This window comes from Amblyomma mixtum, chromosome 1 (genome assembly GCF_055824585.1).
Source record: "Amblyomma mixtum isolate Tamu chromosome 1, ASM5582458v1, whole genome shotgun sequence".
Taxonomy (NCBI): domain Eukaryota; kingdom Metazoa; phylum Arthropoda; class Arachnida; order Ixodida; family Ixodidae; genus Amblyomma; species Amblyomma mixtum.
The window spans coordinates 4,925,380-4,952,577 of record NC_143012.1 but is presented as its reverse complement, the minus strand read 5'-3'; the positions used below and the strand labels follow the sequence as shown (position 1 = coordinate 4,952,577).

The 27,198-nt window shown below is 47.2% G+C and overlaps 1 protein-coding gene across 1 annotated transcript in view; it reads right to left on the bottom strand.

Moving 5' to 3' along the window:
* Positions 1 to 4,876: 4,876 nt before the first annotated feature.
* LOC149365315 (uncharacterized) overlaps positions 4,877 to 27,198 on the bottom strand; it is a 110,347-nt gene continuing 88,025 nt past the window's right edge. The window contains exon 9 of the mRNA XM_089541912.1: positions 4,877 to 7,439. Within this exon, the coding sequence (XP_089398038.1) occupies positions 5,875 to 7,439 (1,565 nt within the window). The 3' untranslated portion in view covers positions 4,877 to 5,874. The remainder of the gene's footprint in view (positions 7,440 to 27,198) is intronic.

Genomic DNA, 27,198 nt, shown 5'->3' with positions numbered 1-27,198 from the left:
ATAAGTGCCTGGGAAAGCGAGCAAGAAGCGCCGATCAGTCCCGAGTGCCTTTTTTCCTCGATAGTACATCGAAAAGTAATAACGCAGGAATGTAACGCGGCCTTACCTCTCGTTACGTTGGTTATGTTTCGTTACACCAAACTTTTATCCCCTTATATAAAGAAATCCTTTGTGGCGGGTTTGTGCAGCGCAACAGCTTAAGGCATAGCAAGCTGAACTTATTCTTTTCTATTTGCCGTTCACCGATGATCGTCTTCACTATCAAGGAAGTACGTAAAACATGCAAGCAGGAATATCTATGCGCTTTCGTGATGCTGCAGGCGCTGTTTTTCCCGTCTTATATTTATTTGTCCTATTTTTGTTCAGGTCGGTTATCCTGGAAACAAGCGACTTCGTCGACCATAGGATGCGGGACAACCGTAAAGTGTCTCGTCCAGAATCAAGCTCGCTGGAACGGCTATCGCTCGCGGCGCCTATGGCGCACGAAGGGACGACTCTGATTTCTTCCAATTTGCGCCGGAATACTGCCACGCAAAGGCTCGTCGTCTCCGCAGCGCAGCCCATTACAAGGAATCCTTCGAACAGGCAGCGCGCGACCATAACTCCCTTCCCGGTGCAAGACCTGCGTACATGCATCCGCCCTCACCGCCACTAGACCTCTACTTCCAGAAGATAGCAAGGTCCCGGATGCACACAGAGACAGTATCCGGAGAAGAGCACCTTTTCTCGCGTGCCCCGCAAGTTACGAAACAGGGGAAGGAACAGCGATGGCCGGGGGCGCTAGATTGGGTCTGCAGTTTTGGGACGTGTTCTGGCAACAGTCCCTCCCCCCTCCCCCCCCCCCCCTCCCCCCTCCTCCGCCGAAAAAAAAAAAAGAGGAAAGTTATCAACAGCGCTGTTTGCAGCAGCCGCAAGTGCCGTTGCTTCGCGAACATGAGCGTGGGTCGGAGGTTGCGATGGTAAGAATGAGAGAGGGAGGCCTCAGGGCGTGTTGTTCAGGGAGAGGGGAAGGGGTTGCAATCAAACAGCAGAGGCGAACAGCGACGGTGCTGCGGGAGTACAAGCAGCAAAAAAAAAAAAAAGGGCGGGGGGGGGGGGGGGGCTGAATCGCTCTGAAGAACCATTAGTCACGGCCTTTTCATTATTGCCGACGATGTGGCGATCACGATGGCAGCGCAGCACGCCACGCCTGCGAACCTTTGCTCCGCTGCCCTCCTCCAGAGCTTCGCTGGCGCGGGTGCTGCCGCACAGTGGCAAATTATGAAAGCTCGTCGCATCGCCATCTGTCTTCTGCGGCCGACCGGAGAGCAAAGGAAAGGACAAAGCATGCGCGGAATGTTGTGTACAGTATTTCTCAAAAACATACAGCCCAAGGGGTTTGCTTCCAAGCCGTGTAGTGGAGCTCTTGAGCATATTTGACAGTCCTAAGCTTGGGAGGGTTGAGAAATTAAGTTCCTCCCGCTTTCGTGAGATTAGGTTATCTGAGTATGCAACAGCAGCCGCGCTGCAGGGCTCAGAAATACGCCCCTTGGGCAGTATACTTTTGACAAAGACTATACCTTACCTCTGTATGATGCGCGAGTATGCTGCTGAAGGAAATCCAAAGAGCCCGGGGTACCCGGGTTCGAGCCCGCCGCAGAGGCCGCGTTTTGACAGAGACGACATGCAAACGGTGCCCGTGAGCTGTGCAGTGCCAGTGCACATTATAGATCCTCCGGTCCCAGGTGGTCGAAATCGCCCCGGTGCCCTCCACAACGGCACCTCTCTCTCTTTCCTCTTTCTCCCTTCCCTCACGGCACGGCTGAGTTCCCGTGGAGAAGTGAGCCGGTCGCCGCGCCTTTCATTTCCGGATAACCCATCAACTGCAAAGAACGTGCGTTACAAGAGCTTCCTCGCCATTGAGTTTATCAACATAGCAACGTCTTAGATGAGCATTTGATTAACTGAATAACAGGCAGGCAGGCAGACAGACCGGTTGCGTTATTTAGTGATTTAGTCATTCTTTCATTTATTCAGTACTTGACAAATGTTTATGAGAATCTTGTGCATCACACATGAGCGGTAATGAAAGCAGTGAGCGATTGACTTTGTCTTCATTGCTGCCAGCACATTCTGCAGCACGTATTTTAACGGCATGATTTTTTCATTCGTTGCGCTGAAATTAAGACAAAAGGCTTGCTTCGCAGTACAGCTTTGGTGAAGTCGTTTTCCTTGCTTCTTCTTGTATTTTTCTCATGCACGTGGCTTCTGTTACGGCAGTGAATCAGCTTTAAAGGGCACAAATAGAAAATTTTGAGCCCAAAGATGTGATTTGCTTCATATATGCGTAAGGAGATGCGCCCTCTAGCAAGTTTCGTCACAAGTGATGAGCGCAGCTTAATTTAATATGATTTTGAATGTTGCCAGAGGAGCCGTCCGGCAATTATACCCGCACCGTCTGACATCAAGGTGTACTTGCGCCAGTTATTTTTTCGTCACCAATTCATTCGTTTACAGAAACAACGAGTGCTTGCTGGCGACGCCGACGTCATCAGGAATGTGATAGTCCAGGCTGGCCGGTCAACCGTGACGTCATGGTGTACTTAAGCGCTGGCCGAGACCGGAACTGCCGTTACCGAAGCGTTTGTCATGAATTATTAACGCTGCGCACTTGCATCCTGAGCTCATTTTAGTGATTACTGGGCCCGTAAGCCTCTTTTACGGCAACAAAAACGGGCACCCAAAAACTTTGCGTCTGTATTCCTTTAAGAATAAAGGCTGCCGGCTTTCCAGAGAGAAATTCAATAAAAAATGTTCAGCGCAGCACCTGTCAGCTGCAAATTTCCTCCTTTTCGCTGAGTTTTTTTTCCCCTTCTGCTTCTTTGGCTCCATGCATGCTGAGTGCGGAGAAAGTTACGCAAGGCTGCACGCGAACCCTTTGCGTCAACGTTGTTCATCAGCGATTCCAGCAATTATTTACTCAGAGCTCGAGAGCAGCGACTGGGCGGCAATCGGGGAGCGCCGATCGCCATCACGCCTGGCCGGTCGAGGCACCGAAGCAGATCGCGTTGCTGCGACGGTCGCTTCAAAGGACGCCAAAGCGCAGCCACTCGCAACCCCGAGACGCGCACTTGCATGCTCCAAAGACAGACGGCCACTGCAGAGTTTTCGTTGCTAGGCAACGACACGCTATAGCTAGTCGCTGGAAATTAAATCGTGTGGTGATTTTTGTGTTCACTAGGCAGAGGCAGGTAAGACACAGATGAAATAAATTTAGGATAACACAGGCGACCTATAGAAAGGAAAATTAAGGTAACGTTTAGGGGCGAGTAAGGAGGAGGCTGAATGAGGTCCCAAAGGCGCGTTAATTATATCATTGCCGAAATCGAGAAGAGGAAATGGTGCAGGGAATGTATAGTGAGGAGAAAAAGTAGCGGATGATCCCTTAAGCTAACGGAATAGATTACAAAGGAATACAAACGTTGCAGGAGGCGGCAGCGGCTCAGTTGGGCTGATAAGATTGGGAAATCGTCGGGATAAGGTGGTCGCAGATGGTGCAGAAAAAGGGTTAATTGGAAATCAGGGGACGAGGCTTTTGCCCTGCAGTGAACAGAAGCTGGTCGATTAAGATGAGGTAATGGCTGCATTTTTTGCTGCAGAAAAAGGAGGAGCTTCAAGGAGTGCACGCTGAATACAAGGCAGAAAAAGAGTATGAAGAACGCAGCAAAATGATTCAATAAATTCTGAACCCTATACTGTGACAGACGGGCCCAAATAGCCGTCGTTAGCACTATTAGTAACGTATTTTAAAACTTCTCACCACGCTGCTATCTTCTGCCCACCATTACTCTGCAATCTGGGTAAGCTTTGGACAGTTCTGAAAGTTACAAGCCTTGAACCGACGGTCACTCCTTTGCTTTCCTTTCTGTTACGTATTTAGGGGCGTTGCAAAGCGTTCCCTTTTAGTTATCAATGAGTCACTTTGGGTCGAGCCTCACCAGAACCCTTTAACGTGCGCCTCTTAACAGATTTTTCATGTCTGGAGAATAACGCGCACACCGGTGTGCAGTTTTAAATCGTTTCCGCATTTTGGTAACCTTAAGTGATTGCGTAACCCCGACACGTTTTGTTGTATTGTTTCAGCCTGATCATTCAAGTCTAAATATTTCACGTGTGAAGCACATTAACTACTTAGAGAGGAAAAGCAGCAACCGCGAACCTGACTGTTCCTTTGAGACAGAAATGGTAATATCGCTACAGCAAGACGTACAAAAGAAAGACTGACACAGGACGTCTTGCTGTACGTCTTTTCTGTGTACGTCTGTGTGCGTCTTCCTGTAGCGCTATTACCATTTCTGTCTCAAATAATGCACAATCTAGCCCAAATTGACGTTATTCTAAACTGACTGTCCCTTTTCTCAATACTGGAACAGTATTATTACCACTTAGTTTTCATTATTATTGATATTGTTCTGTGTTATAGCAGTTTGCCGAAGGCTCCATTCCACTATCCAATCCAGTCAAAGTTTCTAATTTTGAGCCATCAAATTAGAAAGGCAAGTTACGGTTAGTTCCAAATGACTGACGCCCCACTGTGACGTAGCTTTTGAGATGTGCCGCATGTGCGCAATCATTTCCCATTTGTGACTTACTCTATAGTAATTATACAGTAGGTGCCTCTACAGCAATGCTGTATTCTTCCTTGTCATTTTGTTCGTATTCTGACGAGCTGTGGGTGTAAAGTAACAACTCCTTTGTTTTGTTTGAGAACGGGGGCGTGGTTACCAAGCCCAACAAATGGACATCACGTGATGCAAACTTCTGTACTGTTAAGAAACATCAAGCAAGTAACTGCTCAGCTGCAGGACCACTTACTTGGGAAAAAAAAAGACCAACGTTTTATAACAAATTTGTCAGCTTTATTATGAGAGGTGAAACGTGATAGTTCAAGACATATAGAAATGATGAGCTAAGAGCGCAGGTGTTACACTTCCAGCGCAGATGATGACGTTAGTGACTGCGGTGAGTCGAATATAGCGGCGAGGGAGTGAACTGATTTAATCCGCGCCGCACATTCCGGTGTGCGCTAGAGACCTACAGCCCGCTGAACGCACTGGGAGTCGGTGCAACGGCCAGAGAAGCAACGCCTCTTGTACAGCTCAAGTGACTATAACATGTACTGTAGATAACTGTGCTGACGATGCATTTGCAGTCACAGCTTTGCCATAAAGACGCTTACATAGCCGCTGGCTTGTTGCGGAAGAAAGTCCAAAATATTCTTAGACAACGTGTTGCCTGTTACGTATGCTGTAAGGCAGCCGTCATGCCGTAAAATACTGAACGGTTATAAGGAGGCAAACTTTAGTTATACATTAGCTGTATATTAGATTGTGACCAATTCAAAACACTTCTCTAAGGCTAACCTAGCGAGCTCAATGGTTTCGCGAAGATTTGGTCCCTAAATTATCTTCATATTGGCTTAATTATTAACAAGCTTTCTTTCTGAATCCCTTCTTCACTTGCATCAACACATGTTCTTGAGAGCCAGCGAACATCAAATCATTGATTTTATTTGTAACATCAACTCCCTGGCTTAGGTTCTAAAGTCATGTTTTCGGGGCAAAATGGAAGATAAAGAAACAGATCCGGGCATCAAATAAAATCTTTCCACAGGCAATTGCTTTATCAAAGGAGCGGGTAACAGGCTTTGATGATAAGAAAAACACGACCTCATGTGGAAGTTGTGCCGTGCAAGTCCGCTTTGTCCTTCTTTGAAGTGCCGACTCTTGCTTCCACCTGAGATTCCGACGTCGGGATCTCATTTTTAACAAAATCCACGTACATGGCAAATAAAACCCTGCAAAACCTAGGCATCGTGGGGCAGAGCGCATGTTCTCAGGAAGACGTATCATTGGGGTCATCCTCTGCATACTTTGACAGGGGCTTCATCTCGGAGTCGTCCGCACTGCCCCGGTATCTTCGACGCCATTGGTACAGGGCTGTGGCCGCGACCATGGCGACGATTATGAGACCGGCAGTAATGAGTAGAGCGGGGAGGCTCCACGACGATTTACCGGCTGGCGCGGCTGCCGAGTGCTTCTCCTGCACGGCCGCGCCGTCGCTCTGCATCACTTCGTTGTCTTCGTCGTTCTTCGACCGAGTGCCGGAACTGGATGGGGGCCTGGATGTCTTCACATCCGAGTTTATATGGTTGCTCTCCTCTGTTGGCACAAATTTGGGAGTGTGGGATGATGTCTGGCTGCTGTGAGGATGTCTAGCAGTCGACAAAGCTAACGTTGTCTTGACGGAAACAGGCTGGCTTGAGTGTGGCAGGTGACTGGAAGACACTACTGGAGGCGCAGTTGATTGAGCTTCCGGTTTTTTCTCTGACTCCCCATTCCACTTTGGAGGCTTTGTGTACACTTCCGTGGCCTTTTTCTTTGGTTTAGTTGGCTTAGTAATGGGGACAGCTTCGGTCACCTCCACGCTCGCCGACACCGTGACTGCATGTTCCTTTGTAGGAATACCTGTCGAAGCCTTCCAGGTAGATGTCGTGCCGCCATAGCCGTTTGTCTGTTTCGCCGTCGTAATACGGTGAGCTGGAGGAGGAATGAACGCGGTGGTTTGAGGTCGAAGGGTTGTGTGCTTGACACCAGCCGTCATACGGTGTGTGAAGCTACTGCGAGTCGGTATTTGAGTAGTAATCGATGACGCAGTGCTTGTCCTGTTAGCAGCCACCTTGGCCGGAGGGACTTCGGGACCCACCGTATTTCCTTCGACGCTCGGGTACGCGTCAGCCCCGGTGGTTAGGCGACGCCAAGCGAATGTCGTTACATTTGCTCCCCTTGTCACAGACGCTTGTGAGCTCGACGTTGGCTCGAAAGTAGGCTTCGGCCTGGTAGTCGCCGGAGGAGGGCTGGTGGGGATAGGGGAAAACGTCCTTCCTGCCATCGTTGCAGGCGGTCTTGGCGCATCGCTAGACGGGCGGCGAGTCGTAGCAGGAAGCTCGGTAGTAGGCGATTCAGTCTTCAACCAGGGGGAAGTCGAGCTCTTTGTGCCGTATGTAGATGCCACAGTAGGCTTGTGAAAAGGACGTACAGGAGTATTCAAGGTAGCAGCAGGATGCGTTAGGAACGATGTGACCGGTCGTGTGGTGGGGACAGAAGTGGTTCCAGCCCTGGCTGTTGTTCTTGGCGGCAAAGTTTGTGGAGGAGCTGCAGAGGACGATGCCTTAGATGCTGCAGCCGTTGACGACGCAGGAAGCTTAGTGGTCTGAGGTGAACGCGTCTGCGTTGTGAGCTCGAATGAACGAGTTGTTTGCATGGGCTGGCCAGAGTTGGTCGTCACCGAAATCTTCTCAGTGCTCAACGGGCTCTTGCTCGAGGTGCTGTCGCTCGCCTCTCCTTTGTCGACAGATATTCCAGCGTCTGTGGTCGTTGTGTCCCAAATGTCGCTGGAATCTGCACAAAATACAAAAAATCATTAGTTCATCGCTTTACAACACTTCTAGCTTCAACAGTAGGAGTTTTTGCTAGAGTTATTCGCAAATCTCGAAATCAAGAAACGAAACAAGAAACGGACTAAAAACCTCTACGATTACGCTTTCTCATTATTGCGTTCGGCTAGCCAGATGTTTGTGTTTTACGATTCGCGCGTTTGCTGTTGGCAATGCACTCAAGGGACTCCTGCAACACCTGTGCGCAGCGCGCGGTGGCTCCTCGCTGCTGATATCGTCATCAACCATGTGACCGATGAAGTCTCTGTTGTGCAGTATCACGCGACACCACGTGATTTGTTACGTCAACGACGCTGCTCACGCCTCAAGTTAGCCTCTAACAGAAGTTCAAGGGACGCTAAACGGAAATGTGTAACTAATCAAGACAGGGAGATTATTTCTTGGGATCACTACTGGCGTTTTTTTCTGCGCAGAGAAGTGGCTGCGTTGCTCATAAAATGGCAAATGAAAGGCCCAGAACTCATCCATGTTCGAGCCGCCGGCGAAAAATGAGCACAGTTGCCATTTCTATCACGAATTTTCGATACAGCTCTCCAAGAAATAAGAGGCGCCGCTTGAAAAGACCGAAAACGCGGCTGGAAACCGAAACTCAACCGTCTTCCCTTAGAACGGAAGATGCTCTCAGCTGCATCGCGTGCGGCTGCACATGATTGCAACGCGCGCGTTAGGTAGAACCGGGGTCTGTCGGTGCGAGGGAAACTGCCTAAAGTTACCGAAGGTAGCCGCAGACTGCAGAACAAACTGCTGATCGCGCTTATCAACGTACCCGTCGGTGACGACGATCCTGCGCGCCGCTAGATCAGCCATTGCTAGTATTGTGGGTCTGTGCTGGACAGAGCAGCCTCCCAAGAGGAGAAAGCTGAGGTGGAGTGTAGGTAGGTTGGAGCATTCCCATAGTGTGGGCGTAGGGCTGCTGCATGTTGGGCAGTATCCAGGATATTGTGTCCCAAAAGACAGGTGCAGAGGTTTGGAAAAGTGTGCACCTAAAGCCAGCGCCAGGCTATGGGGTCCGTTGTGTTGAGGGGCGTCCGCAGTTTGCACAAAGTAGTCGATTCAATGGCTGAAATTAGATCGAACGCGCTTCACCTGCAGCCTAGCAAGCGCATTAAAACTTGAGATCATTAACATTCTGCATACAACGGCCACGCACAGCCTGAATGTAAGGAACTTAAGATTCAGCGCTGGTTCATTCGTCGGCCATGCGACTCACTGATAAACATGAGGGCGCAAGCCCCGGAATCAAACATCAGTTATTATGGGAACCACGGCACGTGGCGACTTCTGAAGACCACGCGGCTGACGCCAATGCTCCAGGCGACACTTACTGAGCGGGGCCCTGAAGCCTGGCTACCAGAGCCTATACCCCAATGCTGCGGCGCAATACTGGAGCACATAAGGGGCAGTAGGAAAAGATACCCTCCGCCTCACCCTAAGCTCAGCCATGAGGAGGCGACACGCTGGTGCCAGCTTCAGACAGGCACCTTTCCGTGCCTCTAGATACTGATAAAAATTTCTCCCACCGCGTATGAGTATGGATAGCGGGACCTGCCAACGTAACCTGGCAGTGTCTTCACATAAAAGTCCAACATTGACAGAGGGAGAGTGCTGCCTTGACCAGCACAATGAAGTTTTTACTTCTTTCACCGGCGAGGACTGCGGCAGCCGCTTTAAAGGCCTTCGACTAAGAGTTCCAACCATCACTCTCCTACAAATTCATTTATAAGCAAACAAAAGATCTTTGCTCGCTCGCTCTCGGCCGTCTGTATTGTGCTGTTTTAATTATCAGGCTCTCCGCATTCCTGGCTACGCTCGCTTCGCTGCTTTGCTCGTATTTCGACGGTAATTGCCCACTGAGGGCGAAATAGCGTTCCGCGAGAAAACGCGCAAATACGTCATCAGCCTCATGTGGTGGCGGCACGTGCACCTCGCTTTTATGCAATTTTCTGGCTTATAGGAGCTTTTTATCAGGCAAAAATGACATATTTGTATTACATCACGTTAGCCTACCAGTCTAGCTTGACCTTGTGTTCCCCTTTAGTGTTCGTTTAAAAGAGAATGTTTTCTTTTCAATGTCTTTTTTTTTTACCCAGGACGTCTTAGACGCTCTTACAGTATAGCATACATGTCGCCAGATTCCGCAAAGTAATACAAAGCACTGCGCAATAAATGATTCGACAGCGGTCATCAGGAAAGAAAGCTTTCATTTTCAGCTCAGCCCATTCATAGTTCTCTGTTACGATATCGTTGCTTGGGACAATACTGACTCCATAGTCTATATGTGCTACAACCAGGGTGTCGAACCGGTATTTTTTCGGGTTCGGTTCGGGTTCGGGTTCACGCCTTTCGGGTTCAGTTCCGGGTTCGGCTCCAGAGGGTCATTCCGTTCCGGTTCGAACCGGTTCGGACCGCCTCGAACCGGTTCAAACGGGTTCAAACGGGTTCAGGACAAAAAAATTAGAAAGCAGATGGGTTTCAGTGATATGCGTTTTCTCTTTTCTTGCACATCGCTATACAAAATAAAAAATGCAAAGATTTGTTTATGAGAACACAAAACTAGGCTAGTTGATAACGCTAGTTGCTTAGGCAGCGCAGTAAACAGGACAAACGGAAGTCTCGAGACGACACAGACACTGACTAACAACTGGTTATATTACATTCTCGGAAAAGTATATGAAGGCGCAGGACACAGTGAACAATCCAAAAAACAGAAGAACAAAGATTAAAACTAAAAAAACGTACTACGCATGCACATCGCAGTCGAGTCATGACATCTTTTTCAATGAAATTAGAAGACTATATTCCATAGTAGACGGCACTCCCCTATCTCCTGGACCTTTTAGCGGCCTTAGTATTTTTGGCTGTTGTAAGAAGAATCCACTTGCAACGAACACCAGCTATAACGAATAGAACCTGCGGGACCGTCAGGTTCGCTATAAGTGGGCTTGACTTATTTTTAATCGGCCACAAAAACCTTCTTCACCCTTCAGACATGGACCTTACATGTTAGGACGTACCTTCGCGCCAAAGGGGCGTTTGTGCCGTGGTCAGTGCATTTCTACCTGTGCGAGCAACGAGAAACAATTTCAGCAATAAAATGATATTTTTGTCATGATGCTGTATTCTTTTGGGACATACTTAAGCAGTCTCTTAAAAAACCCATTGGCATCATACATTTCATTATAACACTTATGTCTGCGATGAAAAACTCTGGAATTCCGTGCGAACTCTTCGTGTTCATAGGAGGCAGAACCGCCGCGTTCCACGAGGTCACTGTTCAGACAACAGTGCACTTTAACGCAGGAGGAATATGCTGCGTAAGTTCAACCTCCTGACTGGTTCCCCTTTCATGGTGTGTGCACCGTCTGGAATTTTCACGTGCTGGCGGAGGCAGGGAGATATGGTGGCATGAGGCCTTATGCCGAGATCGCTGAATTCGAAGCGGTCAAGTAAGGCATGAGGAGGGTCAGACAGGTTCCAAATATTCCATGCAACAACCATAAAAAGAAGCCTACAAGATAGCCGAATAGCTTAGAGCATCTGTAAACAGAGTTTTCTGTTGCGCCGCCATTAGTACGAATCTCGCTCGGAGTCAGAGGTAAAAGAGTATGTTTCCCAAAAATAACCGCGCTGCGTGCGTGCAGCCTCCGTCCTTGATGCCGACTCCGGTGGGCGCACATCAGGGCATTCACTGGTAAAAATGTACCTTCAAAAACTTTCACCCATCTCACCACCCCCCCATCACCCACCTGTACCCGATATAGCCGAGGCAGATTGTTGTGAATGCTCAACGTATTCAATCGCCCAAGCGTTCTAAGAAAAAATAACACTAACAATAATTAGCCTGTCGCGTCAGACACTAAGAACGGAAAATATGACTGCGAAAAGTAGATATAAGTCGCCAGACAGAGAATTCAAGATCGAGCAGTGCGAGGACAGCGGATGGAGCCGCGCGCTGGCGACTGGCAGCAGTTCTTAGGAGCAGAACGGTTTCAGCGAATCGGCATAACGAAATCACTTCATCGTAGTTACATTGCATCGCAGTAGCATCTTTTTGGGCGTAATCACTATCGCATGCTAGCGAGCACATTTATTTCCGCATTGCCCTTTTGTGTCATCGGTATTTAATATTTTCCTTAGTACATCTCTACCGTTGCCATGAGCCCGCCTTTCGTTGCTTATTTCCGTCGCGCGCAAACAAGAATATGCGGATTCTAAAAAAAGAAAGAAGCTGCACCAATTTATACATCCTTCTTTTGGTAATACTAGTAGCAATATCTCAGGATTAAATGTCGAGTAGACATTGGGGCGTAGTGGAGGGCTCCAGATTAACGGAGACCAGCTGGGGATTTCCGACACGCTGGCTTCTGTATTTTTGGAATCAACAGCCGAGCTCCACAGCCATTGAGCCATTTTTTTTTTATTGCCCGACAGGCCCATCGTGAGGGGTTTTATTTACAACTTGCTGTCTAAGACAAAGAGCGCCCACAAAAGTAAATATTGCACTACCCACTGCGGTTGCTAAGTGGTTAGGGCGCTCGGTTACTTGATCGGTGTACCCGGTTTCGAACTCGGCCCCGGAGGCCACGTTTCGATGGAGGCGAAACGCAAAAGGCGCCGTGTGCTGCGCGATGTCAGTGCACGTTAAAGGGCAGCTGCGCCACTTTATGAGAATTTCGCGATAGTCGAGGATTCAAATCGATATAGGCTGTAGGTAAAGCATGCTAAGTTTTTTGCACTACCATTTAAAATAGTGACGTAATCTACGATTATATTTTACACTTCTCAAAGCAACAAAGAGTGCGGAGAAGTTCAGTGTGATGTCACGGAAGGTATGATTTCAAATTACTGCTGCCGTCAGCCACGCCCTGCCGTGCCTCGTTGGACGGTTCCAAACAACGTTCGGCGGGCTTTGACTTCGGTTCCGTTGGTTTTTTTCCTTCAAAGCAGGCGTTTATGCGTTGGAAATGTACGGCTACTTTCGATGACGTCATCATGCGTCCCATACTTAGCGTTGTGCGCTGCGGAGAAGCTTGAAGGCCGTCGCAATTTTAATTGGTGGTTACGTCACCGTCTCAAATGCTAAGCCAATAGGACTTCGCATACTTTACCTGGAAGTTTCACACATTCGACCCTTTTAAGCTCGTCGTTTTCTAAAACCTATGCAGTTGCCCTTTAAGGATCCCCTGCTGGTAGAAATTATTCCGGAGCCCATCCCTACTGTGCCTGTTTCTCTTTTTTCTTTCCCTCCCACCTTCCTCCCTCTTTTACGGCGCGGTTCAGGTGTCCATGAAGAAGTGAGACATACTGCGCCATTTCCTTTCCTCAGAAACCACCATCACAACATTGTTGGGTCCTCGCGCTAATATTTCGTCTATTTTTGGGAAATGACGCAAAGAAAAGGAAGGCATTCTCAATCGGTACTAAAATGACTATAGACACCCAGTTTTATTGCGTGTTTTCTCCTTTCAAATGACGCCATAGATATTGGAATACATGGATCACCGTGTGGTATTCTCCTACTTCCACTAAATAATTTAGAAAATAATTTTTTCTCCCTTGCTGTTTCGGCTTCATCAGCCGAATGATGGCTTTGACGTGAGTTCAACATTCGGTCACGTGAGGCACGGGAAAACTAATACAGACGCTGATACGTTGTTTCGACTCACTGTAGCACTTATATCAGCCAACTTCAAGACCTATAATTACTACGAACGACGTATCAGCAGTTATATTGCCGTTTTGTAGCACCTCACGCGACTTAATTTCCACTACACGTCACAGCCATCGTTATGTTTGTGAAACCGAAACAGGGTCAAGAAGAAATTCAAACATAAATTATTTATTATGTGTTGGTGAATACCACGTAGTGGTCCATGTACACCTACGTCTAACGCATTGTTTGAAAGAAGAAAGCACGCAAGCAAAAGTTTGGTGTCTAAGTACTTTACTGAGTTAGAACAGTCCTAACATTTTGATTAAAGATTTGCGCAAATATGTTAAAGGGAGGAGTTATAACTCAAGATTTCACATAAACCTGACGTACAAGTGTTTAGAATTGGCGGCAGTACATTACAGAAGCGTCAATTAGGCTTCTTCCCAGGCACCAGACCTCCTGTAAGTTTGCTGTCGCATATACTGGGTACCATTTTCGCACTTCCCAGCGCAGACATCTACGGGTGGGTAAGTCTATGCGATAGATCATCTCATTTTGTCGGAAAACAACACGTATGCCGGGATGCAAAAAAAGTGGTGCTGAACCGGGTCCCGAACCGGTTCGGAACGGTTCCTTTGAATCGTTCCGGTTTGGGTTCAGTTCCAAGATGGCGAAAAAAATATCGGTTCGGTTCGGTTCCGGTTCCGGGCGAAAATTCGGGTTCGGTTCCGGTTTCGGGTTCGGGTTCAGTTCCGGTTCGACACCCTGGCTACAACTCTAAAATAGGATCATCCCTATTGCCACTATCGCCTTCTGCTATGAGGATGATGATTACTTGAACTAAGAACGAAAACCACGCAAAGGACGATACACAGGGAAGAAGTAGACAGGACGAGCGCGGACTTGCAACTGTTTATTGAAACACATCTTCCTTCCATCACCAACCCTACGCATGCGCAACAAGCAATCTCTATCTAATCGAGTTCAGGAACTTCAGTTCCTTCTTGTACAGATGGACCGAAGCCTCGCTTACACACTTTGCGGGCCCATATCTATCAATCTGCCAGGCTTCGATGACCTCACGTGTTTTCTGGTCTTTGGCCCTTCCGATTATCCTTTTGCGCTCAAAGAGTGGCGTGCATTTATTGTCACACGAAAGACAGTGTTTTGGCAAATGCATGCCGCTGTGAGAGCCCAACGAATTTTTATGCTCTTGTAGGCGCTTATTAATGCAGCGTCCCGTTTGTCCCAAGTAAACTGAGCCGCAACTAAGCGGGATTTCGTACACTACTCCCATTCTACAGGAGACAAACTTGATTTTGTGGTTAACACCACAGCCTGCTTTTGTTCTTGATTCATTGCTAGTTAGCGCGCACAAACGGGACAGCTTCCAAGGCGCCGAAAAGAAGATTTCCACACCGAATTTCCTTGCCACTCTCTTCAGGCCATGCGAGGTCTTATGTACATAGGGCAGTACTTCAAACTTCCGCCTCTCACGAATGACAGGTTCTCGAGCACTAGAAGTTGGGACGAGGGTTTTCAACAGAGACCCGGCAGCGGCCTGCAGAAGCGACGAGGGAAACCCAGCAGAACTTAGGCGTGCAACTTGAGCGGAAAAGCTGAGTGAAATCTTGTGAAAACATGACTTAAATAATGATGACATCAAGCAGGATGAAGCAATTCCTCTCTTAATAAGCTTGGAGTGACAGGAGTCATAGGGTAAAAGGGCCTTTTTTGTTCTAGGCATGTACATCCAACACAAGTGGTCCGGTTCACTGAAAAACAATCTCAAGTCCAAGAACTGTAAGCAAGAGTTCTCAGGCAATTCTACAGTAAAATTCAAACTGGAAGCCTTGGATTTAAAAGACGATAAAACTTCATTAGTGACCTCTTGTGGGTTGTCATTGGGATTCATTTTTAAGAGTATTAAAAAATCGTCTACGAATCGGAAAACTCGCGCGATGCGGTCGTCAGCGCCCGTGAGAGTGAACAGTCAACTTCCGCTAAATATATTTCAGTGAGAACTGGTGCCACACTCGACCCTATACAAATGCCTCGTTTTTGCACATAGAATTTATCCTCAAAACTCACTAGCGTTGAAGATGGGTACGCATTCAACAGTTCCATGAAACCTTCTATCGAAATGCCGCAGGCATTTTGGAACCCCACAACCCCCAAACGCTCTATACAGTTGCTGACCGCCATGAGCAGTTCATTGTGAGGAACCGAGTAAAACAGCTCCTCAATGTCAACCGAGAAGCCGTAATTGACACCTGGCATGCCTTCTTTGAAAATTTTCACCATTCCGTCCGAGCTGGTGATCTTGTAGGGGTCTTCAGGCGACAGACTCTTCAGGTGTCTTTGAAGGTATCGGCTAACTGCTTGCCAGGTTCCTCTCTCCGTTACGATTGCTCTAAAGGGGCATTCCAGCTTATGACTCTTTGCACTAAAAAACACAGTGAGCACACGCACAAAGATAATCGGAAGGGCCAAAGACCAGAAAACACGTGAGGTCATCGAAGCCTGGCAGATTGATAGATATGGGCCCGAAAAGTGTGTAAGCGAGGCTTCGGTCCATCTGTACAAGAAGGAACTGAAGTTCCTGAACTCGATTAGACAGAGATTGCTTGTTGCGCATGCGTAAGGTTGGTGATGGAAGGAAGATGTGTTTCAATTAAACAGTTGCAAGTCCGCGCTCGTCCTGTCTACTTCTTCCCTGTGTATCGTCCTTTGCGTGGTTTTCGTTCTTAGTTCATGGATTACCAACTAGCCCCCCATCGTACACTCCTTCTGATGATTACTTCTTAACAACAATATATCGTCATTTCGTTACGACTTTCGCTAAGCGTTCATTGTGTTCCAGGGATTTCGGCTTTAGCATCAGCAACTTTTGCGGGAGCGTGCTTTCTTAGTTCATGCAACAAACGCATCACTGCCATCTCATCAGCGAGGCTTCGCTGCCAACGACAGGAAGAACAGTGATCGATCGCGTCCTTGGTCCAAATTCGATGTGCCCGGATTGCGTTGCCTACGTCAGTGCTCATCCGCTCCTCCTTCGTATAATGTGCGGTCAGCAGAAGGAGTAAAACTCAGAAAAAGGGAAAAGAAGGAACAACGAAGACGCGCAGAAAAAGGCAGCAGTTTTTTACTAGCTAATTTCGCATTAATCTACGATCACTTCAGCCTTTTGATGCATTAGCTGTTCAATTCTATTCAGTCGCGCGCTAAAATCTCTGGAAGGTTATTTATTTATTTATTTATTTATTTATTTATTTATTTATTTATTTATTTATTTATTTATTTATTTATTTATTTATTTATTTATTTATTTATTTATTTATTTATTTATTTATTTATTTATTTATTTATTTATTTATTTCATTACTATCAGGGCCGTTGAGGCGTTACAGATAGGAGTGGTAAGTATACTTATACAAATAAAATACAATAAGGAGAGTAGTTAACATAGGTGATGAAGAAGAGCAGATCTAAAAACTTCTGGTTCAGAGATGGAGACGGCTGAACATTTTGCAGTTTCAACACACCGGATAAAATCTTTCGAAGTATGAAATAGTAGCTTAGTAAAACACGTTGCGGGGCTAGTTGGTTATGCATTTTCTTTCGTTCAAATTTAAGCAGCGCTAACTTTTAGGACGAATACACAGAGGACAGCGCCCGTCCTGTCATGTCCTCTGTGTATTCGTCCTAAAAGTCAGCGTTGCTTAAATTTGGACGAAAGAAAATGAAATAGTAGCGCCTCTTGAAATCGCCAAAGAAACATTTTTTTTTTTTTTCAGTGCGTTTTGTAGGAAGGAGTGGTGGCAAGTCAAGTGTATCCAATTCAAGGGCTCAGACCTTTCCATCTTGTTTTTTTGTCTCCAGCACGCCGGAAGCTGCAACTCAGCAAACTTCCCGAGTTAGGTTTTTTGCATTATTTGCCTAATTTCCTTTCCTTTGCCCTGCGTCGCTTTGCTTTTTTTCATACTTTGCCGCTCTTGCCTGCTTCGCTTTACACTACTTGCTTGCTTGCAATGACTTGAATCCCCCCAGCCCCGGAAGAGCTGTACTGGCCTCTGACTATGCCTTTACACAGCGGCAGTCATGCTCAACACTCACGGGTGGTTAAAATCTCGCCCTTTTCTGGGCCTTCAAAGTTTTTTTCAGTGCATAAGGGAGAAAGAGTTCAAAATTACGCATTTTTACCGCAAACCGTGCTATTTCGGGTTTGTTTCTGCGCCCTATATCTTCGCAACTGAAAATTTTATAGGTGTTTTGCGATTGCGAAAACTTATGTTAAGAAATAAATTTGCAGCTGCGAAGTTAAATACAGACTTTCTCTCCAGATTCCTAAGCATAATGCCCTTTGACGTTTGTTAATTGGACTCTACCAGTTTTTTTTTTTTTGTTTTTTTACGGGAACTAAAACGGCATCGACCAACAAACAAGCGGAATAACGTTTCGGCTTCCAACACGGCCGGCGTTTTCACGGTCATCGCTCCGAATGTGAACAACACTGCTCTTTGGGCGCCGAAACTTCATTCCATTTGTTCTTGTTCTTTTTTTTTTTTTGTAGGCGCCGTTTTGCTTCTCGTCATGTACCATCCCGGCCCAGCCAACTGAAGGAGGGCAACTGAAACGCGTCACTCTTGCTTTCAGTCCTTTTTTTTCTTTGCCTGACCTCAGCCTGGACGTCCTGTATGTGCTGTCTGAAATTAACACTCCGTTTAGCCAACGTCTCTATCTCTTAAAAAAGGAAACTTCGACGCCATCAAGAGCGGTTTGGTGCTGCACGTTCGCAAACGGTTCCAGTATAATCGCGCTCAGTGCTGTGATTCGATAATCTTCAGGCAGCAATAACAACAGCAGCAAGCGGTACGTTTATGCCATACATTTCATTACGTATAAGAATTAAGTAAGCTTCATAAATGATGTCTCTGGATCAAGCCTCTCCTAAAGTAAGTACATACCGATCACGCTATTTGCAGTCACATAGACGAATTCTACAATTCGTAATTAAGCAAGCAGCTCCCCATTGTCCAGAATGATGATCAGGGAAGCGTACTTTATGCCCTGTAAAAGTCCTGAGACGACAAAGCCTTTGCGCGCCGCTGGCCTTCTGGCTGATTTGTTCCTTTTGAAGTTGGGTTCACTGAACGAATAGCAGGTCTGCGACATGTTGGGGGAGACTTGGCAGAAAACCGCAGTACTCAAGATCTCCGGACACAGGCGCTGGAAGTGTAATAAAATTTATTAAGGCGGAAGCCTTTAATGCCTCATCGTTGTAAGCAGTTGTTGTCGACAGAAATGTCACGCTTTTCAATTGGTCGAAACGGTCGTGACGTCACAGTGCGCGAATTTCAAACGGGGCCAATTGTACTTTGGCCAGTAACCATGCAACCACTTAAAGGGATCGTATAGTGATGCTCCAAGTAAGTGGGAATGAGTTTAGTTAATTGCTTAATCACCCAATTAGCCTAATTAACCTTTCTAATCACGCTAGATAAATAAATAAAACCGAGCAGGAAATTGGTCGAGTTCGGGAATCGAACCCCGGTCTCGGGAGTGCGAGACGAGCACTCCGAACCACTCCGCCATGCCAGCTCGAAGGTTTGGAATGAACAAAGGCGCGTCTAGTGAATACGGTGTCTTCGTTCACTCCCATCTTCCTCCCTTCCCGTTACGGCGAGGTTCAGGTGTCCACCGAGATAAGCGAGACAGATACATTTCCTTTCCTCAAAAACCAATTTACCGAGGAGTAAGGCGTAGAACCGAACGGGCGATGGCGTTCTGTGGACTCCCTGGCAGCGTTGCAAGACGCTGTCGCGTTTCACTCTTAGAGGCGAAGCTTAACATCTTAACACATCTGTGACACAAGCAGCAACACCGCGCTTAAGCCTTTCGCCTCACCGCACTTTAGGTCAACAAAGTGCCCCCTTGAATTTTTTCCATCTCTCCTTGCTATAGTCATGCGATTAGAGGGAAATATCAAGCCGGAAATGATCGGCCATACAGTCTACAATTCAGGAATAACTTAGCACTTGAGGCTAAATTCACTGACTTACTGATCGATTGATGAATTGATTGAATGGTCGATTGATTCATTGACTGATTGATTGAGACTGAATAATATGCAAACTGACTAACTTACTGACTGAGAAATTAAGTGAACGATTAACCGGCGGCTGCTTGACAAGACTCATTCACTCAATAACTTCCTCACTTGTTGATGAGTTGAACGATTGATTGAACTGGCCGATTGCTCCTTGCCAAACCATCACTACAGAAGCAGAAGGCGCAGCGAAGTGGAAGACTACGGGCTGATTTCGACCACCTGCAGTTCTTTGATATGCATAGAGAGATCTCAGTACAAGCACAGCTTTCTTGCATTTCTGCCCCATCTAAACGCGGCCACCGATGTCATCATCGAACCCGAGACCTTGCTCAGCCACCAATGGCCATAACCAAGGTTAGGACACAGCGGCAGCTTTGCAGGGAATGCTGAGAGAAGGCGACAGATAAATGGAGTGCGCAGCTGTTTGCACAGGAATGCAGCAGTGTTTCGTCCCGAATGTTCATAAACTCGCGCTTCTGCAGTCTGCTTCACTGCACTGCACATGACTAGCTGACGAGTCATGTTTACCATACTGTTGGAGTTACGTTACCGCCTTATACTTCTCATCGCCAGCGTAGTGCTACAAGGCATGCGATGCCAAAGAGATACTGCGTAGTCGAGATGCAATAACCATGTCCTGTCCCCCCCCCCAGGCAAACGCTCTTGCCATTTCTGGCCGACCTCCAGATGAGGCTGCTGTCTCAAGAGGAAATAGTATATATCGTTAGCAGAGGCCCACCGTTAATGCCGGCCACTCATCTGTATACTGCAGTAAAGAAACGAGAGACAGCGAAAGAATAAGGAGGTAAAGAAGAGCGAAGAAGATCTAAAGAGGACTGCAACACACGGTATAATGAAAACCCGCACGTCGCCATAAGCGCATTTTCCGCGGAAACCCGAGGGCCCGGAACTGAGACCAGCAATATAACGTTTGGTTTAGTTTATATGCGGGGTCGTGCTGGACGAGCATAATGACTCCCAGCTATGCAGCCACCGTTTCATGGAAATTAGGGGCGCCGAAAGTAGTTTGACGGGCGGATGGACGGATGCAGGCAAGTTCTATGTGATCTCTAATTAATTCCTTTTCTATTTCTGCCCTCAGAGGTAACGAAAAAAGGCACTTTAGGGGCCTGTCTACATGCGAGCATTGTAAGAGAGGTGCGGTTAACTGCAAAAGCACCTATGTTTAAATCTATGCCCCCCCCCCCCCCCCAGGTAATGCCCTCCTGGGCCTTTAGGGTACTTCAATAAATAAATAAATATGAGACGGCGACACAGAACAGCATACTTCGTTACGGTCCTATAGCTGGTATTTGCTGCCGATGGTAATTTTTTTTTTCCAAACAGAAAGTGGGAAGGGGGGGGGGGGGGGTGGAGCAGGCTGAAAGGGGAGCATGATCCAGATGGTAATTTAAAACTGGAAAAGCAGGAACAAAAGAATGAGGGGCAATGTACGGGAATCATGTCTAATCCGGGCAAGCAGTGAGCACGACAGAGATCAAAACGTTTCTATGCGAAATGACCACATCACAATTTAAAAGAAATGGAAGGCTAGAAAATAAAAGGATATATAGAGCAACAAAAACGACAAAAATTAACGAAACGTAAACTACAGCTGGCGGAGCAAAACGATAAACGGGTACCAGAACATCAGGAAACAAGACATGACAATTTATTCAAAACAGCAGAGCATGGTTACCTAAAGGTAGGCAGGCATCGAAGAGATAAATGTGGGCACGACACCACCCCATGGGCTCTTATTTGTGAAGACCTTATTTGTGCAGAGTGCAAGTAATCCGCAGCAGCGACAGTGTGACCAAGCACGAGAGTGAAGCGCGAGTCTAGCCGAATTTAGTGACTCCAGTAATTTCAGTGGAAGCTTAAATGGCATTTCCAACAGCACAGCACAGCACCGAAGAAGTTTTTACCTGACTCCAAGAAGCTTATTAGTATGGCGCTACGAACTCGAACAGCTACTGTACTTTGCAGTTGTTCGCAGCTGGCATCGCGTCTTTCGTCTGGTCCTATGTTTCCACAGGTAATGTTGGGCCATCACCCTCAAGCGTCTGCAAAGCTTCGAGTAGCAAGGAAAACACTGTCGGATTCGGATTTAACATATCTTGTAGCTGTCTGCACTGAGTGACGGCTAAAAGCAGCAATGAAGTACTGGAACGGAGGTACAAAGTGGACAGGGTGGGCGCTGCATCTTTGTCTCCGTCCGTGTCATATATCACGCTGATTTTACACGTCAGTATGCATCGGCTAGCCCGGAGCACTCTGTTCCTTCAAAACTGAGTCTGCGTTGCATGTATTTTTGTCTTTCTTTTCTCTTCCACCGCGCAAGACTCCAAGCCCATCTCGATGCGTCCATAGGACAACAGAGCGAGACTCCATCATCCCAACTGTTTCAACTCACCCCGCTACAGATGCGGGAATATATCTGGGGAAAAAAAATAAAGAAAGATATTAAGCTTAACCCTGCCTTCTGCTTCTTTATCGCTTGTTCTATCGCGCACTTCGCCCGAGTCTCTCCCATTCTTCATTCTGTCCGGAGGAAACGCAGGCCAGCCAGCAGCAAACCGGAAAGCACGTGGGCCAAGAATCCACGCACCGTCCGATCGTAGAACGAAAGCGGACTTGGGAAAAAAAAATAAAAAAGGATACATTGAAGAGAGAAGCAAAGCGCTGTGCTCTCGGAGTATATTCGACACCGCAGCGGTGAGCAAGCGAGCGAGCAGGGCTAGCGTACCGGGCCCATTACAGCGATTGGGTTGCTGGAGGTACACAGGGAAAGAGAGAAAGGTAGGCACTAGAAGAAGGATGGAGTCGGAAGAAAATGGAAGGAAGGGAAAGACCGCAAAGCTTCGCCGGACAACACCACGCGGCGCCGTGCATCACCGGCATGAACGCCGGCCACGCTGCAGCAGCGTCGTAGGCGCTAGCTGCCGCTACTGTTAGTTGCTGCTTCTTCGAGACGCCGCTTCAGCACTGCCTCACGGTCCGTGGTGGTGGCGCCCACAAAAGCCGACGTTGAGCGATGGGCGATTGCATTGTATGCCCGTTCATAATACAAGCCACGAGAAGTCTCAATCAAGGCTGCCGTTCTTTCTTTTCACTTGATTACCCTTAGTGAACGCCGTTACTCCTACTAGAATTCCTTATTCTTTTTTATTTCACTCTCTCTATCTCTCTCTGTGTGTGTGTGTTTCGGTGCTCATTCGGGCCTCACAACCAACAACCTTCGCGCCCTTTCGGGCTCATAATCTGTTTGTCAGAGCTTGTCGCCTTTGGTTTAGTGCTGCCGCAGTTTTCTGCTTGTGATTTATATGCTTGCCAACACGAAAACTAATCTTGATGCAGCGCGCTCGCTGTTCGATTCGCATGTCTACAACAGTGCTGTCGATTGCGCAGCAACTGTTTAAACTTAAATTCTTTCTTTTTCGCTGACTTCCTTTTCTGAGTACATCGCGGGTGGTCTGAGAGATGCGGTAAAACCATCATCAAATATCTGAATTACGGCTCCAGAGCAAACTGTAATAAAAGGTCAAATTCACCGAGGTTTAGTGCCGCCAGTGCAGTTCGTGTCATGTTTTTGCCTTCGCGATGACTCATACCAAAAACATATGGGTCCATCGAGTCATAAGGTGACCCACAATAGATATTTCCTGTTTAACCCTGGCGTTCACAGTACAAAGCGCACTGTTGGCGCGATGCGTGGCAACGTAAGCGGTAGTCACAGCGTAAAGCAAATAATAACGGCGCGGCAGGAAGACTTTTTGCCTGTATGCATTTCCCCTGATCGTCTTGAAGGAAACAGCATGCACACGTACTCCAAAAAACCTCCATCGAAGACACCATACGACACTTTCGAGCAGTACACACTTTCTTTATGCACGCATCTCGCGTGAGAAATGCGGTGACAGAAGCCGGTATCTAGCTGAATAAGTTGAAGTAGAGTTCCTGTATATGCTACCAAAGGTAGCAGAGTTGCGCGTCTGTTTTCCCTCGCCGCTCCGAACGCCATTCGCCGAGAGGCGGTCACATGATTTTCGTGACGTCGTGTGTTCTATCCTCCGCGGAGAAGCTGACTTCACAGGTGCAGCGCCGAGCGAGCTGTCAGCTCGACGCCTCATGTGTGCCCGCGCCGTCGGCTACATTCATTTGTTTTCCGTGCACACCTGTGGCGTCAGGTTTGGTGTTCTGAAGTGGCAGTGACGGACGCACTCGTCAGCTATGACTGGGTGCAGTGCGCCAAACTGCAGCAATCGCACAGGGAAACGGCAAAGCGTTTTACACAGTGCCATGTGGAAGGTCGGCGGCCGAAATGCGTCGGCGCCTAAAGTGGCTCTTGAGAATGAACCTCTCCTGTTTGCGGCTTTGAAATGCTTACAGTACTGATGAATAAATAAAAATTTCTAACATGTTTCACGATCTACCAGTGCCATCACAACCAACATTTGCCTGTTTCGACAGCGAGATCAGAATTGTATTGGTAAAAACATTTTTCATCTGTCGACATTTGTTTACCTTGAACAAATCACTAGTTTTTTTTCTAACTTACACACATTATCAAATAAGGAACAGGCAACGAAAATCTTGTTTGTCTATATCTTTCACTTAGTGTCCTTTTATGGATACTATAGTTTGAGCCTATACCTGTCCCTCGAAGCAGTATTTGTAGCATATCACTGCATTAAAATTGTGCAGAATTTACAGTCTGCATCTGCAACTCTTTGGCCCTTCACTAGGGCAGGCTCTGCTTACTCTACTGCTGCTTCGAGCCTTCTGTAGTGATGGTTCGAGGTGAAATATAAGGGACAATGAATGTTCAAGAAGCAAATTCCATGCAAAGTTTTGCTACATTTCGATGCCAGTCTCACCTGCATAAACATTTAATTTGCCTATGCAGCCGCTGCGGTAGCTTAGTGGTTATAGCTCTCGGCTGCTGACCCGAATGACGCGGGTTCGATCCCGGCCGCGGCTGTCGAATTTCGATGGAGCCGAAATTCTAGAGGCCCTGTACTGTTCCCTGTCATAGCCTGAGTCGCTTTGGGCAGTTAAACCCCCCTAAACCATTTGTCTGCCTACGCTATAAAGTATTGTTCTTAATAAAAATGCCCTTAAAAACCATCTAAAAAAGGATTAAGTGAGAGATGTGACGATAGGATAGGCAAAAATGGCATGTAAACAAGTGTCGCAAGTCTTGATGCCGCGAATAATTTCAGCTAGAAGACAGCAAATCAGCCTATAACCCCGGCTTTAAAAAAATCCAGGAGTCGCGAAATGTTTTGATACTGCGAACTAAGCCGAATCTACGAAGAAGGAGTACAAAAATGCAAAGCGGAACATTAAATTAGTTTTTCCGAGCAATAAGGATGAAGCAGGCACGAAAACCTACCACAGTAATCAACAACTATTGCAATTTAATAACTAAGGTGAAACGATAGTGCTTTTCGATAAAAAATGAGGAAAGTTAAATAAGATCTACGTGTAAGAGTACTTTCAAGGTCCTTTAAAGATCCGAACTATCACTGCATTTAGCAACGGGGTACATTTTGTGAAATGTGTTGGGCAAGCAATTGAGCGTTAATTTTTTCGTTATGTCAGACTCGCCTCGTTCAATGCATTCCCATTGCTTTAGTCTGCTTGCCTACAACAAGTTGCACAATTATTTTAATGTGGTTCTAGAGAGATGCGTTTTCGTATTTTCCGCGCATAACTCGTACAGAACACACGGCTGTGCTAGTTGTGAAAAAAAAAGTAATTCATCGCTATACTCTTTTTGTTCTTAAGACGTGCACGCAGGAAGACAGGATGGGACAGACGCTGTCTCATCTGGAACGGAACTGCTTGTTCTTCTGAAATTACTAGTTCCAGAAAGAAAAAAAAACTCGCAGGCCGTTTCCAGTCTTTTTTCGTCAGTTTGTCATGATTACGATTTGCTGTTAACCTTTGGCGATTTTTTTTCGTGCTGTGTGCACACCCTGGGCAAATCGCAGATTAGTTTTCAGCGTTACGTTTAGAAACTTGCCATCAAGTCAATCTATTTAAAGGAGAAAAAAAAAAGCCCAAGCGCCCTGCACAGCGAGCTACGCAGCCCCTGTACGTACGAGAAGTGGCTTTCCCGCACAGCTTAGAACATGATGGCGGACCTTCGCGCAACTCTGCTCCCTGCGGGAGCATATACAGGAACTCTAAGTTGAAGCACTAACTAGCGCCATCTGTCGACCTCCAGAAGCGAATACTGCGCCAGTGAAAGGCTACTTTCCCTCAAAATTTTGAGAAATCCCCTCGGTGTGGTGAGATGTTGCACGGATGTGTACATACTGATGGTCTGCATTTATTGAGCGCTTCAAACCTTGGCTTCCAAAGTGATTGCTACGCTCCCACAGACTAATCCGCACGGCCATAGAAAGTCAGTGGGGTGTACCGAACAGCTACGAACTCCTGCGGGAATTTTGGATATTCAGCGCAATGCGTCACGTGGCCACATCGCGCGAAGTGTAACAGTGTTGAAGAAACTAGCAACGCTTGAAATACACAGACAGATACGAAGCAGACAACAAGAGCACTAACTTCGAACTGATTTTCACTCATTGAAAACGGTAAGAAAAGTTAAGCTATGTTTTATGGAGGGAATTACGGTGTGATAACCTGCAGGAATTCTGTGCACGCTGCCACAGTGTATAAAAATAGGTACTTGCAAATGAATAAAACTGAGTTTAAAATTAGCGAATATGTTGTGTAATTAGTACCGATCTGTGCCTTTCAACCAATACAAGCTTCCTCATGACGAACAAGCTCGTCGGAACAGCTATCCTTTGATAAAACCGTTTGTCCAGCTATTCCGGACTTGTGACGGCGCAAGTCACTGCAGGAATTTTTTTTTAAAGTCAGATATTTACTTTTTAAGGAAAGATCAGGCTTTAAGAAGAGATTGCCTTTAGCACGTCACATCGTTCCCAGTGTACACCTGCGCTGACTGCAAAAATAATTTGTCGAATGACAGTTCTGCTGTAATAAAAGGCGTACGCGCCCAAAATTACGCGACTGCGCAATATCCGAGGCCCACACAGATTAACCCCAGATTAACCCGATTTTAAGCAGCAAGAAAAAAAAACGGATCAGTACATATAGGTTACATTTGCTGAACAACGCACAATACAGCAACAGCACCAGTTACGCACATGCCCGTGCAGAGGAACAGCGTCTGAGCTAAGGAACGAGGTTCCACCATACAAACATCGTCCGCTGCGACTCTGGCTCTATAACTCCTCCAGCTTTATTGTCTTCAAGCTGAGCAATACTCCATTTTTTTCTTTTTTCCACTTACACGTACTACAAGAAAATGTCGGTGTCTGACAGTTGCCCTGGCTACGCTCCTTTGAGCAGAGCTCGTTCTTCTTTTGTCGTCTATTTGACGATGGCAGCCGGCGACAATACACCGCTATCCTCCTGCGCGAACCCACCCCGCCGCCGCCGACCAGTGTTCCGATTTTGCTCACAAACCAAGGCGGGCCGGGCGCTGTCGACCGCAGTGCCGAGTGCGACGTTCCCGGAGACAATGGCCGCAGGGAGGTCGAGGGGGAGGAGAAGGAACAGGGGAGAGAGGGAAGGAGGGAGGATGCCGATCCCGCGTTTCCTTTCCCCGTCTCCCCATTCATCCGGCCGCCCGTCCTGTGGCAACCTCTTTTCGCCGCGTCTTTTGGCAAACACATTACTGGCGCGCTCTCGCCGCGCTCCTGGCAAAATTTCGCCCGCACTTTGTCTTTCCTTTGTGTGCTCATCTTCTTGCCCTGAGCTGCTGCGGTTGCGAAAGTAAAGGACATCGGCGTTCCTCCCGAGCGGGCTCTGCGGCGCGTGGTCCGCGCTTTCTAACAAGTTGCGTGCACTGCGGCTGAGATTTCGGTTGGGGCATTGGTGGCGGCGGTAGTGGCG